At 40.4% G+C, this 12,891-nt stretch overlaps 1 protein-coding gene across 7 annotated transcripts in view; it reads left to right on the top strand.

The window, feature by feature from the left end:
• ANO4 (anoctamin 4) overlaps positions 1 to 12,891 on the top strand; it is a 457,591-nt gene that overhangs the window by 301,876 nt on the left and 142,824 nt on the right. For all 7 annotated transcript variants that reach the window (XM_059402257.1, XM_059402256.1, XM_059402258.1 and 4 more), the window contains one exon: positions 4,893 to 5,024. In XM_059402257.1, the coding sequence (XP_059258240.1) occupies positions 4,893 to 5,024 (132 nt within the window). The remainder of the gene's footprint in view (positions 1 to 4,892; positions 5,025 to 12,891) is intronic.

The following is a 12,891-nucleotide window of genomic DNA, read 5'->3' as shown; positions in this document are numbered from 1 at the left end:
TGGGGGCACAGACTTCAATATAGAAGTGAGAATCTTAGTTCTTGAATTCCCATTGATAACTCTACATAATAGTTTATCATCCTCATCATCTTCTTCATCCTAGACACCACCACTGAACTGAGCATTTTGTACATATAAGGCAATGAGCAGACACCTGATATTTGTTATCTTGTGTAAGTCCTCACCACTGACTCATGAAATGGGTGCATTCACTCAAAGAGGTTTAGTCACTTACTCAGCATAGGACTTATCACTAGAGAGATGTACAACAAATTGTGAACCTACTTTAACTTCAGAGTCCTTCATCTGTATGAAAGGTTATCCATTATATTGTGAAAAAGAAAGCTCTCTATTAACTTAAGTTTGTTTAGGATATAGCCAAGATACTATTGCCCAAATCACCAGCAACATGTAATATCTAAAAAACAGCAGAATCAGAAACCCAACGTGGGTCTCATGCTTTCCAGTCTGGTGGTTCTTGCACTATGTGTTTTTATCTTGCACTGTTGAAGAGGATCCTCAGTGAATCCTAAGAAGCAAGTTTGGTATGAGAGTGTTTGTTGAAGAGTGGCCAATAGTCATCCAGCCACAGAGAAACAGATCCTTGTTCTCAGAGCTGGGAACTGGCAGGTGGAGTAGCATGTGGAGTGTTAGCCTCAGCATAGGGAGCCTGACCAGCCATGGCCAGGTCTCAAGGAGAAGATCAGATCAAGACTGTTTTCAGAGGTGTATTAATTTCCTATTACTGTTGTAACAGATTCCTGCAAATTTAGGTGCGTAAAACAACACAAATTTATCATCTTATAATTTTTCAGGTCAGTAGTCTAGGGGAGGAGGCTTAACTGATTTCTCTGCTCAGGGTCTCTCAAGGCTAATGTCAAGGTGTTGGTTGGCTAAGGCTCTTCTTGAGGCCATGAGGGAGTATAATCTTTAGGCTTGTTCAGGTTGCTGGCACAATTCAGTTCTGTGCAGATTCTTTAGGACTCTTAGACAAAGGTAATTTTCAACTTCTAGAGGCTGCTTGCACTCCCTGGCTGCTGGCTTTTGAAAGCCAGCAATGCCCAGTTGAGTCCTTCTCACACTTTGAATCTCTCTGATGTCCCCTTCTGCCTCCTCTTTGCTATGTCTAGATAGATAAAGTTCTCTCCTTTTATTTATTTTTCTATTTAAAATCAATTTAATTAACATATAGGGTATTATTAGTTTCAGGGGTAGAATTTAGTCATTCATCAGTGACTTACAACATGCAGCGCTCATTATATCAAGTGCCCTCCTTAATGCCCATCACCCAGTCCCCCCCCCCCCCCCCCCCCCGTTTATTTCCTAGAGTTTAGAGTCTCTTATAGTTTGTCCCCGTCTCTGATTTTATCTTGTTTTATTTTTCCCCTCCCTTTCCCTATGTTCACCTGTTTTGTTTTTTAAGTTCCACACATGAATGAAATCATGTATTTGTCTTTGACTGACTGACTTCACTTAGCTAGAGGGTATTATGCTAAGAAAAGTTCTCTCCTTTGAAATGGCTCATATGATGAAGTTGGGCCCACCTGAGTAATCCAGGATGCTCTCCCTCTCTAAAGGTCTATAAACTTGCTTACATCTGCAAAGTCCCTTTGCTGTGTTGCATGACATATTCACAGGTTCGAGTGATTAGGATACACACATCTTTCAGGAGTTGTTCTGCCAAACAGAAGAGGGTACAAGCTGCTATCCACATTTGAGTATTTGTTTCTGTCATTTTGAAGAGCACACAGCATGGACCAGCATATGTGGTAGAACCTGTACAGTCCATGATTTGTCCTCCTGCTTCTCCTCAGGTTACCCCACTGAAGGCCTATTCACCTACCCCAACCCTCAGCCAGTGTCTCAGGGGTTTTGTTTTTAAGATATTTTTTGAATATCTTTTTTTCCACCATAGTGTTTTAAAAGCCCAGGTCCTCTGCTTTCCATCACTTTTATATTAGCCTCCCTTGTCCTTAAGAAGTTGCTAATGACACTGTTTACCTGGCAGTTTCTGCAAAGCATTGGGTGCACACCATGTGTAGGCTTCCTAACAACATCAGTAAGATGGTTGATGATGATGATTAGTACATTTTAAAATAAGGTTTAAACAGGTGAGTGATTCCTGGAAGATCACACAGCTGATAAGCAACAGATCCAGGGTTTAAGCACCCCATTTCCACACCCCAGCTTCTTTTAGGAGCATCCCTTCTCTTCCCTCCACTTCTGGCCCCTCCTCATTTTTCAATGAATCATTTTCATTACCCTGTTCCACTCTCTTTTCACCATCTCCACATTTCATTTAAATTGTGGTGCTATAAGCTGTTGCCGAAAGCTGCCATTTCATTCCCATAGAGTATTGATGCCTGCTTTTTCACAGCTTTATTTGTTTTTATCCACACTGAGCACTGTACCCAGCTAGATTTAATTCATAGTCGTGGCACACAGAGCCCAGATTCTGTAAGAATGTGAACCTTGCAAAGTGTAATCCGATTAGTGCTGCAGACTGGAGATGTGTGGGAGTAAAAGCTCTATTATGAAAAGCTCTGGGCCAATGTCCTTTTTCTTGAATGAGTTTAAAGGCAATCAGATGAAATAAAGCCAGGAGTTATGGGGAAGACCACCAGCTTAGCCTAGGAAGTATAGTTTATGAGTCAATTTAAGGACTAAATCATTGAACTTAGACAAGTTGTAGATGCCAGTGAAACACAATTAACTTTGAATTGAAAAAAAAAAAAATAAGAAAGAAAGAAAAGAAATGTCAAGAGGCAAGCTGGTTGTTCAATTCTTATTTGGGGGGAAAGTTAGTAATATTAGCAGGTACTCAGTGTACACTATATTTCTGGAGATTTTATGTATATACTGATTAATCACCATAACCCTATGAATTGAGTATTATCATGCCCACTTTTTTAAAAAAGGAAATTAAGGCACAACAAAGTTAAATAACTTACCCAAGGTCACACTGCTAATATTTACAGAACCAGGATTTTTTTTTTTAAGATTTTATTTATTTATTTGACAGAGGGAGAGAGGCACAAGTAGGCAGAGAGGCAGACATGGGGGTGGGGGTGCGGGAAGCAGGCTCCCGGCTGAGCAGAGAGCCTGATGATGGGGCTTGGTCCCAGGCCGCTGGGATCATGACCTGAGCCGAAGACAGAGGCTTAGCCCACTGAGCCACCCAGGCGCCCCCAGAACCAGTATTTAAATTCAATTACTGCAACCCCATGTTCTCAGTCACTGTGTTCTACTGTGTCTCTGATGCACATTATGTCACTGTACTTCAAGTTTTTTTTAAAGAGTGGGGAGGGAGGGAGGACCAGGAGAAGGAAGGATGGAGGAGATGGGAACTGTTTCCTCTCATCCCACTTTGGGCTCTTCCAATTTGCTCTTCTTTTCTGGGCACATGACCTTTAGTAGAATCTTGATTTCTGTGCGTATATATGTGGTAGCTATGAGTTGCCTTTGAGAGGAAGGGCCTAGAAAAGTTGTGAGAATCTTTCCACTTTGAACTTTCAGGGGTTCTGAAGAAAGTCCAGCCACCACTGGGCAGAAGGGGGTTATAGTGAGACTGGAACCCTGCAGGAATAAAAGAAGTGGTAAAAGAGTTTCCTATTATTGTTCATCTTGGAGCTGATTGGTTATAGAAAAAGCAATTCCTTAACCTGGAAATTTCATTGAAAATGATAAATTGCCTTGTAAATATTTTTTGAATTGGAAAAAAATCCACCCAAATTCCATGTGTAATTAATAGACTTAGAAGGCATTTAGATATTTTCTTCATTAGAAGACTCCATCTCTTCTGTAGTTCTTAAGAACTACAGAAGTTCTAGTAGTTCTAGTATCAACTGTTTTGATGTGGTGATCACTAACATCAAGAGCCCCAAACCTGCATTCCATTCCTGGCTTTATTCACTGGCTGGGTAATTTGAGCTGGATACCTAACCACCATGGATTTCTTCTGTGATATGTAAAATGAGTATGGTACCTGTTCATTCTGCCTTACTGAGATGCTATTTGATATGTGCTCTTGGAAGACACTTGCTTTAGTGGATATAGATACCTGATATAGCACAGTTGTTTTTAAGTATGCTGTGCATTTTGTTCCTTCTGGTGGTTTTCTGTGAATAACTGACAATCTGGTCACTTGGAAGTCAGATGTTTTCATAAGCAGAAGCCAGAGGAAATCAAGAGGGGGCCAGGGGAAAACTGTCTTGTAAACCACCTTCACAACACTGTTGTTTTCTGTGACTTTGCATCCTTGTGCACCCTGGCCAGAGTGACACATGCGTCATCGTGCCCCTGTACCTTGAGAGCCATGGAGTCAGCTTAAAAGAATGAAAGCTGAACTGCCTGATGTCTGAAGAGAGGCAGCTCAGGGAAGGTGTGAGAGGCAGGAAGCAAATCATGACATCATGCTCTGTGCACACAGGCAACCCATTGGGATGTGCTGTCAGCTGCCCTGCTGAAAGTTAACTACAGCTAGAGCACTTCCCTAACCAAGAGAAGATGGGGAAATTTTCCAAATACAGAATGAATTTCTAGAACCTGCAGAATGTAAGCAGTTAAAGTCTCTGCTGCTTTGCTTAAGGGGCTGTCCAGTTCCTTTCCAGAGCCTTCCAGGCTTGGTCATTTATTGGCATGTTGGTGAACATATAACACTCGGCCACTATTTCATAGACAATAATTTTGAGGTCCTGTGATGAGACTGAAAAAACACTGGAGTTGAGACTCTCTTCTTTCTGTCTGTGAAATGGGGTGTCATGTACTCATGTACAATGGGAGTGTCTGGGGTGTCTGGTGTTATAATTATTGCTCCGTGGAGGCTTCCTTCTTATTTTTGGGGGCAATGCTGACATGCTGTACCCTTTGGTCTTGCCTTTCATGTACCACAGGATCGATAAACAAATAAGCAGGTTTCGGAGATGGTTACCTAAGAAGCCCATGAGGCTGGACAAGGAGACACTGCCAGACCTGGAGGAGAATGACTGCTACACTGCCCCTTTCAGCCAGCAAAGGATCCACCAGTGAGTGTTTCGTGTGAAAGCCTTTGTCTTACTAAGGACATGCAGCTGTGGTAGACCTTCTCCTGCACGCCTTTGAGTCCTTGGCATGTGGAAGGAACAGCTTAGTGCCCTTCTTCCCTGAAAGTCCTGTGAGTGTTCATATCCCTTTTGTATTTGGGTAAGCTAACTATTCTAATGAACAATCTCCATATCTCAGTGGCCTGACACAGTAGAACATGTGTTCATATATTTGTTGGGTAAATGACCTTCTCCACAGTGATTTAGAGACCCAGGCTCCTTCTATTTTGTGGCTCTGCCAGTCCCCATGCTCAGAGTCCCTTCAGGCTCATCATCATCTAACCAGCAGACAGGGAAGTTGGTCTACCCTTGACCCTATTGAAAAGAGGTGTCATTGGTTTGTTTTAATCAATATCTGTTCACTTCTCTTTTTCCTTTTCTTCAGCAACTCACCAGGTTCCCCCAGGAAAAACCACATTCTTGAGTAGCCCACTTGCTGGCTCTTCCATCAGACAGTCTCTGAACAGTGATTTTTCACTTTTGACCTGCAGGGGGAAAGGTTGGCTGAGTAATTGAGCCTTTGGGGTATTGCAAAAGTGATAGAGAATTGACTCTGAAACTTCTGCAATGACAAGAAATTGCGATGGGGGGTCAGTGGTAGGAGAGAAAAGCATGCCAAAAACTGTAAACAACTAGGCAAAAACAGCCTCTCAAAAGACAAATAAGTAAGTTTGGCCCAGCCTTGCTCTCAGCCAGACTTCCAGAATTCCTGGCTCTCCCCACTCCAGCCATAGAGACAGCCTGAGTAAAAAGGACTTCCCCAAGGGGAGGAAGAGGGTAACAGATTTTTTGAAAAAAATAGGTTGCTAACTTTGAGGGAAAAAAAAAACAACAACAACAACAAAGGGCAGTCATCAAGTTGCAGGGAATATATGGTTGGGGCATGTTTTGGCAACAGAAAATCAGTTAATGTCTTTGGACTTCTAGAAGGTGAAGGAGAAAAGAAAAATCAAGGAGTAGATGTTCTGCATCAAAATATAATATATAACGCAAGGGAAACAACTTTGTAAGCCTCTAAAATAGCAAAACTTTTGATCCCCAAAAGTCAGATTGATGCCAACCCAGCCACATTATGGGAATATTAAAAAAGGTCATTGAAAAAGACATGAAACTCATAGCCTGGCCCCAAAATCCTAGTTAGATCCTCTGCAGGAAATAAGAAATGGAAATGTTTCACGTTAACTCCAAGATCAAGACTGTGTTGTTTATCGTAAAATTTCCTGGACAAGTGATTGGATGTTTTAAATTTTTCTGAAGTAGAGTCTGGTTTACATGCAGAATTTTCTCTTTGCCTCTCACCTGCCCAAGAGAACACCTAGCACAGTACAGGAACATCTCACAATTTTCAGATGGATTACTTATCAGATGGATAAGTAGGTAGTTAGAAAATAAAAGAAATATAGGGTATGTGCATAGGGTTTTGCTTTGCTTCAAAGAGATATATGTAAATAGAAGAGGAAGATTTTCTACTACTCATCTTCATGCTGGTTACATTTCCTGATGTTCTTTCTTGCTTTAGAACATATTTCTTAGCAGAATTCTCAAGTCAGAAGCATCTAGGCACCCATCAGGATTTCTAGAAAATAGAACCAAGATTCATATCTTTATAAGTATTTTAAAATATTTAATAAATGAGGAATGATAGCCTGTGAGATCACAAAAGTACTCAGCCATCTCCATCACAAATTTACGAGGCCCTTTTTTGTTATGTTTGGGCATTGGTTCACTGAATAATTAATTCATTTACAGTCTCTGATTTGATGTCTACTTCTTGCCAGGTACTGTCTGGATACAGAGGATATAAAGATAAATGATAAACAGTCTTTACCCCAGCCTAAAGACAGAAAGACCATTTTAAATAATTGTATACAATATGATGGGTGTTACTTAAAAGAAAGAGTGTTCCATACTGCAGATTTGGGGAGAGGTTCTAAAAAATAAGAAGTGAACACACTCAAAAATGCTTGAGATGGGTCTTAAAGATAACATTTGTCCAGGAAGGTAGTGAGGGGAACAGATATCAAGAGAGAATAATTTATGTGTAAAAGTATATGGGTATGGGGCGCCTGGGTGGCTCAATTTATTAGGAGTCCCATTCTTGATTTTGACCCAGGTTGTGATCTCAAGGTCATGAGATCAAGTCCTGCCTTGGTCTTCACCCTGGGCATAGAGCTGGCTTGAGATTCTCTGTTTCCGTCTACCTCTGCCCCTCTCTACCCTCACTCCCTTCACCACTGCCACCACAGGCATGAAACAGGAGGGAGTATCTGAAGAACTACAAGTAGTTTTCTGTGTATAGACATAGGGTATGAGAAAACCTGGCATTATTGTTTGAAATAGGAGAGTGATCAGTGAAAGATGAGCTTTCAAGACAGGAGAACCAAGAAGGATAAAGCAAAGGGATAGCTGGAAGGAAGGAAACCTAAGAATCTGGCCTCCGGCCATTATACAGTTGGGTGGTGAAGAATTAAACAAGGGTCTTGAACATCATGGGCAGTGGGAATTTTTTTCGCTTTGAGAATTGTCATGCCGCATGAATATGTGTAGAAGTAAGACTTGAGGAGTGCTGGCTCTCCATTTGGAAGTGATTGGTGTAATCAGAAAAAAAAAAAAAAAATCCCTAAAGATAGATGTTTCCCTAAGGTGACACTAATGGGTTTAAAGTAATCAGAAGTAGCTGGTTAATGAGCTCTAGGGTTTATAATATGTTTAGCTAGTTTTCTAAATGCAATCCAAAATCCCATGTGACTTCTTGGTTTTGCAGAATGTTTGATATTGTGTTTGTCTAGGAATAAAAGTGACTAATAGATGTGTGTGCGTGTGTGTGTGTACATGAATGTAGAGGAAAAAGAAAAATTAGGAGCTCAATAAATACTGACCAAAGTGGAAAAGAAGTCTTAAAAAATTCTTTGTGCTCAGGATAAAGCCCAGAGTCTGAAGCTGGCTGACTAGCTTCTACTTCCATTCTCTGTTGAGTGCTTCATCCACAATGAACTGCTTTAACCTTAACTCACAGCACCCTTTTGACTCCTGTTGTACAGAGTCTTCCCTTTGTCTGGAGCACTCTTTCCCTTAGACTTCTTTCTTTCAGGTTTCATCAGAGGCATTTCCTTCAGAAAACATCCCAAGATTTCCAACCATATATGTGCATTTCAAAAACATCATTCTGTATGCACTTGGGAGAATGGGTTGGAGGTGGACAAGTATAGAACCAGGGAGATTGGTTATATTATTTCTAGGTTTAAAAGTAAATTCTGGGTGAGGTGCATTCTTCTGTATCTTGATAAAATTTATTTTTTTCTATCATAGCTCTCAATATAGAACCGTATAGGCAGTAAAGTTCTTGAAAGTCTATGTCTACATCATCATTTTTTAATCTCATAGTTGGTGCTTAATAATGATTTGTCAAATGAGAAATTAATAGATGAAATAGAACAATCATGTGAAGAACGAATAGAGATGGTGTGAAGTTCGCTCACTGCACACTCCTCTCAGGCCAAATTCAACCCATTCTCTCCTCCAGTGTGGTCCACTTCCATTGTTCCTGGTCTAGTTAATGGCACTTATATTTGTGCAGTTGTTGAAACCAGAGTTAGGAAGGTATTCTAAACCTCTCCTTCACCTCCACTTTCTGCATTCACTGCATCTCCAAAGTCTGATGATTTTCCAAGCTAAGTGTCTCTGTAATCTAACAACTTCTCTCAATGTCCACCATCATTATCTCATTTCTGAAACCTAGAAGTACTGTTTCAATCCTTGCCTGTCTCCAATCCATTCTCCCATGTGCTAAAGAATGATGTTTTCGAAATGCATTTCTAATCATGTCACTTGATCTTGTTTAAAAACCTTAGAATTAGGGTGCCTGCATGGCCCAGTCATTAAGCATCTGCCTTTGGCTCAGGTCATGATCCCAGGGGCCTGGGATCGAGCCCCACATCAGGTTCCCTGCTCAGCAGGGAGCCTGCTTCTCCCTCTCCCCCTGCTGCTTGTGTTTCCCTCTCTCTCTTATTTATTTGTCAAATAAATAAGTAAAATCTTTAAAAAAAAACTTTAAAATAAATATCAAAATTATTGAAGTGAAAATAAGGTCTTAGGTGGCCTGACCATCTGGCCACTCCTCTCCAGCCTTATCTGCCTTCACTGTCTTCTACCCTCTCTTCTTATGGTCCAGACATATACAGCCTCTCTCAGATCTTTGGATGCACTCTCCCTCAGAGAATAAGCACATGCTGTTTTCTCTCTTGGAATTCTCTTCCCACTTCTTCCCCCTTCCTCTAGTTTACCCTTATTCAGTCTTTAAAATCCAGCTCCAGAACTATTCCCAGGGAAGCCCTTCTCTACTCCTTCCAAAGACCAGGTCTCCTTGCTGTATTCTCTTTAAATCATGTTTCCTATATAACATTTTTTATTTGAAATTCTATAAATTTGTAATTATTTGGGTATTACATCATAAATCCTTCAGCCCTCCAGGTAAACTAAACTCCATAGAGGCATATACCGTGTCTGTTTTTGCTCACAGTTATATCTCTAATACTCAACACAGTGCCTAGCTTACCGTAAATGTTCAGTATTTGTCTATTAAATGAATGCAGTAAGGATGAGAGTAATAAAGGCAATATGGGAAAATATAATTATAAACCTTTATGCTCTGAACTACATTGTACAAAAAAATTTAAGTTGAGAATCAATTAAAAAACAAATAGCCTAGCATTATATTTGAACATATATTAATGTTTGAGAAGCAGTAGAGGGAAACCAGTGAGTACACATGTCTGCAAGTCCACATATGATGCCATTGGTCATTTTATATGGTACCATCAAACACTTACAGATAGAAAAACTCTCCTAGATGTCAGAACCTTAATACTTAAAACAACCCTATGGCAGAGGGAAAATTATTGTCACCATTTGCAGATGAGAAAAGTAAAGCACAAAAAGTTAGTTCACGTAGCTAGGTTAGTCCACCTACTGAAACAACCCCCAAATATCAGTGCTTTAACACTATAGAAGTTCATTTGTTGTTCACATCATTGTTTAGTGTGGGTTACCATGAAGAAGGAAGTACAATGTCTCTGCTCCACAGAGTCATTCAAGTACTCAGGCTGCTTCTGTTGTAACTGCCAACCCTTAGGTCCCTTGCTAGGATTGACATGAAAAGAGGAATGAGAAATTTTGTGGGAAGTTTTTAATGGGCCAGGCTAAGAAGTGGTGAACAACACTTAAACCCACATTTCATGGACCAGAATTCAGTCATGTAATTGTCCCCACTCAAGGGATGCTAACATAACTAGTCTATCTCTGTGCCCAAGAGGGAAAAGTTAGCAGGTTTTTTGAACAACTCAGCAGTCTGTCTCAGTGATGGAGCAGGAATTCAAATTCAGACAGGGAGGCTCCAGATTCCACATTCTTTTTTATTTTTTAAAGTATTTTATTTATTTATTTGACAGAGATCACAAGTAGGCAGAGAGGCAGGCAGAGAGAGAGGAGGAAGCAGGCTCCCCACAGAGCAGAGAGCCCAATGTGGGGCTTGATCCCAGGACCCTGGGATCATGACCCGAGCTGAAGGCAGAGGCGTTAACCCACTGAGCCACCCAGGTGCCCTCAGATTCCACATTCTTAAGCATTACACTCTACTGTGGGATTTTTCAACTTTTGTGCTATTGACATTTTGATCTGAATAATTCTGTTGTAGAAAGCTGTCTTGTGTGTTATAGGGTGGTTAGTAGATCATTGTTCTCTATCCATTTGATGCCAGCAGCAGTTCCCTCCCCCCTTGGTTGTGAAAATTAAAAATGTTACAGACATTGCCAAATTTTCCTAGAGTGGATGGGCTCAAAATTGCAGCACTCTCACCACTTGAAAACCATTGCTTTACTGGCTTTTAATACATGATACCCTTCGGGCAGGACCACTCACTTTTTGACATCCATTAAACTCTAGTTGAATCTGATAATTATGACAGAACTCTGTTTAAGATTTAAGTTTTTTCCTTGTCACCTCCTTGCCTGTGAATGTTGGCCTGCTTAAATATCATCACCCTTCATTCTTAAAATGGCATTTGCAGTAATATCCTGAGGCAGTTACTTTTTAAGGCTGATACTCAAAATAAAGGTTTATGCTGGTAGACCGAGGAGAGGAAATGTAGATAAGATGCGTGCCAGTTTTTATAATAGATATGTGATATATTTTTTCAAGAACTAGATCAATTCTGAATTGCCCTTCAGGAAATGTTTGTGTTAGATATAAGCATGAAAATGTTTCTCCCTGTAGTTTTATTCCTGTTATTACCATTAGTTTATTTTTATGAAAACCTATAAAAATGAGGTGAAATTAACCATTGACCATTTCCTAATAGAAGATTCTGAAATTTGTGTTTGTTGTAGGTGCCTGTGATTAAATAGGTACTCATTCATGCACATGCCCCATGATTGTTGTTGTTCTGAGTGCTTGGGAATCAGCCGTGAACAAACAGGCCAACATCATTGTTCTCCTAGAGCTTACCATATAGCTGGGGCTAAGTGGCAAAAAATTATAAACCAGTGGTTCTCAATAGGTGAGTGATTTGGCAAGGTCTGAAAATATTTTTGGTGGTCACAACTAGAAGCCGAGAGTGCTACTGGTATCTAGGGGATGGAGTGCACAGGCAGTTCCCATAACAAAGAGGTCTCCAGCCCTGGATATTCGTAGTGTTGAGGGAAATGTTTAAAAAGAAAAATCTTCTTCTACCCAGAAGAAGAATAAATGAAACAAGATGGGATTGGGAGGGAGACAAACCATAAGTGACTCTTAATCTCACAAAACAAACTGAGGGTTGCCGGGGGGAGGGGGTTTGGGAGAAGGGGGTGGGATTATGGACATTGGGGAGGGTATGTGATTTGGTGAGTGCTGTGAAGTGTGTAAACCTGGTGATTCACAGACCTGTACCCCTGGGGATAAAAATATATGTTTATAAAAAATAAAAAATTAAAAAAATAAAAAAAAATCAATCATAGTACATGTTAGAATGGGTTAAATATTATGGACAAAGAGAAAAAGAGGAGTAGGGGTTAAAAATGAAGAACCCTGGCATGGGATGTGTGTGCAGGTTAAATTTCCAAAGATGGTGTTTATATTCTTCTGTGGACCTCAGAAAGAAGGTGTGATTAGAAAAAAACTTAAAGAAGGTGAGGAGGGGAATGGAGAGGGGAGTTCAAGATAAGGGAACAGCCCTAATCTATGAGCACATGTGGTTGAAAGTAAGATCTTTGTGGATGGAGAGGAAATGATGAGACTGGCAATAGGGATGAATTAGAAGGGAAAGAGGCTTGGCTTTTACAAAGAGAAGCTAGCTATGGTCTAATTTAACTATTGAAAATATCATTGCAACTCTTTGAAGAACAGACTGTAGGAAGCAAAAGTAGAAACGGGAACTAGTTAGGAGGCAACTGCAGACATCCCAGTGAGAGATGATGTATTTATTTATATATGTATATGTATTTTCACATTTCTACTTTTTAAAAGTCTGTAGTAACAATGGATATCACATATAACTCAATATCAACCCATTTCCTTGCAAAGCTTATTTATGCACAAAACATTTTAGCTAGTGTCCTGTGAATGTATGAAGTAGACATTATACAAAGACCTCTTAAGATGACTTTTGCTTATATGCCTTTCTCCACCCACTAGACTGTGAGCTACTGAGGGCCAGAAGTTCCTGCCTGGCAGCTAGTGACACCCAGGGTATGATTATGATCATAAGACTTAACAGAACAGGAAAGAGCACAGCAGAGTTGGCACTGTTGCCACTGTGGGAAGACAGAGCCAGGAC

This window comes from Mustela nigripes, chromosome 6 (assembly GCF_022355385.1).
Source record: "Mustela nigripes isolate SB6536 chromosome 6, MUSNIG.SB6536, whole genome shotgun sequence".
Lineage (NCBI taxonomy): Eukaryota > Metazoa > Chordata > Mammalia > Carnivora > Mustelidae > Mustela > Mustela nigripes.
This window is presented reverse-complemented; position numbering and strand designations above follow the sequence as displayed.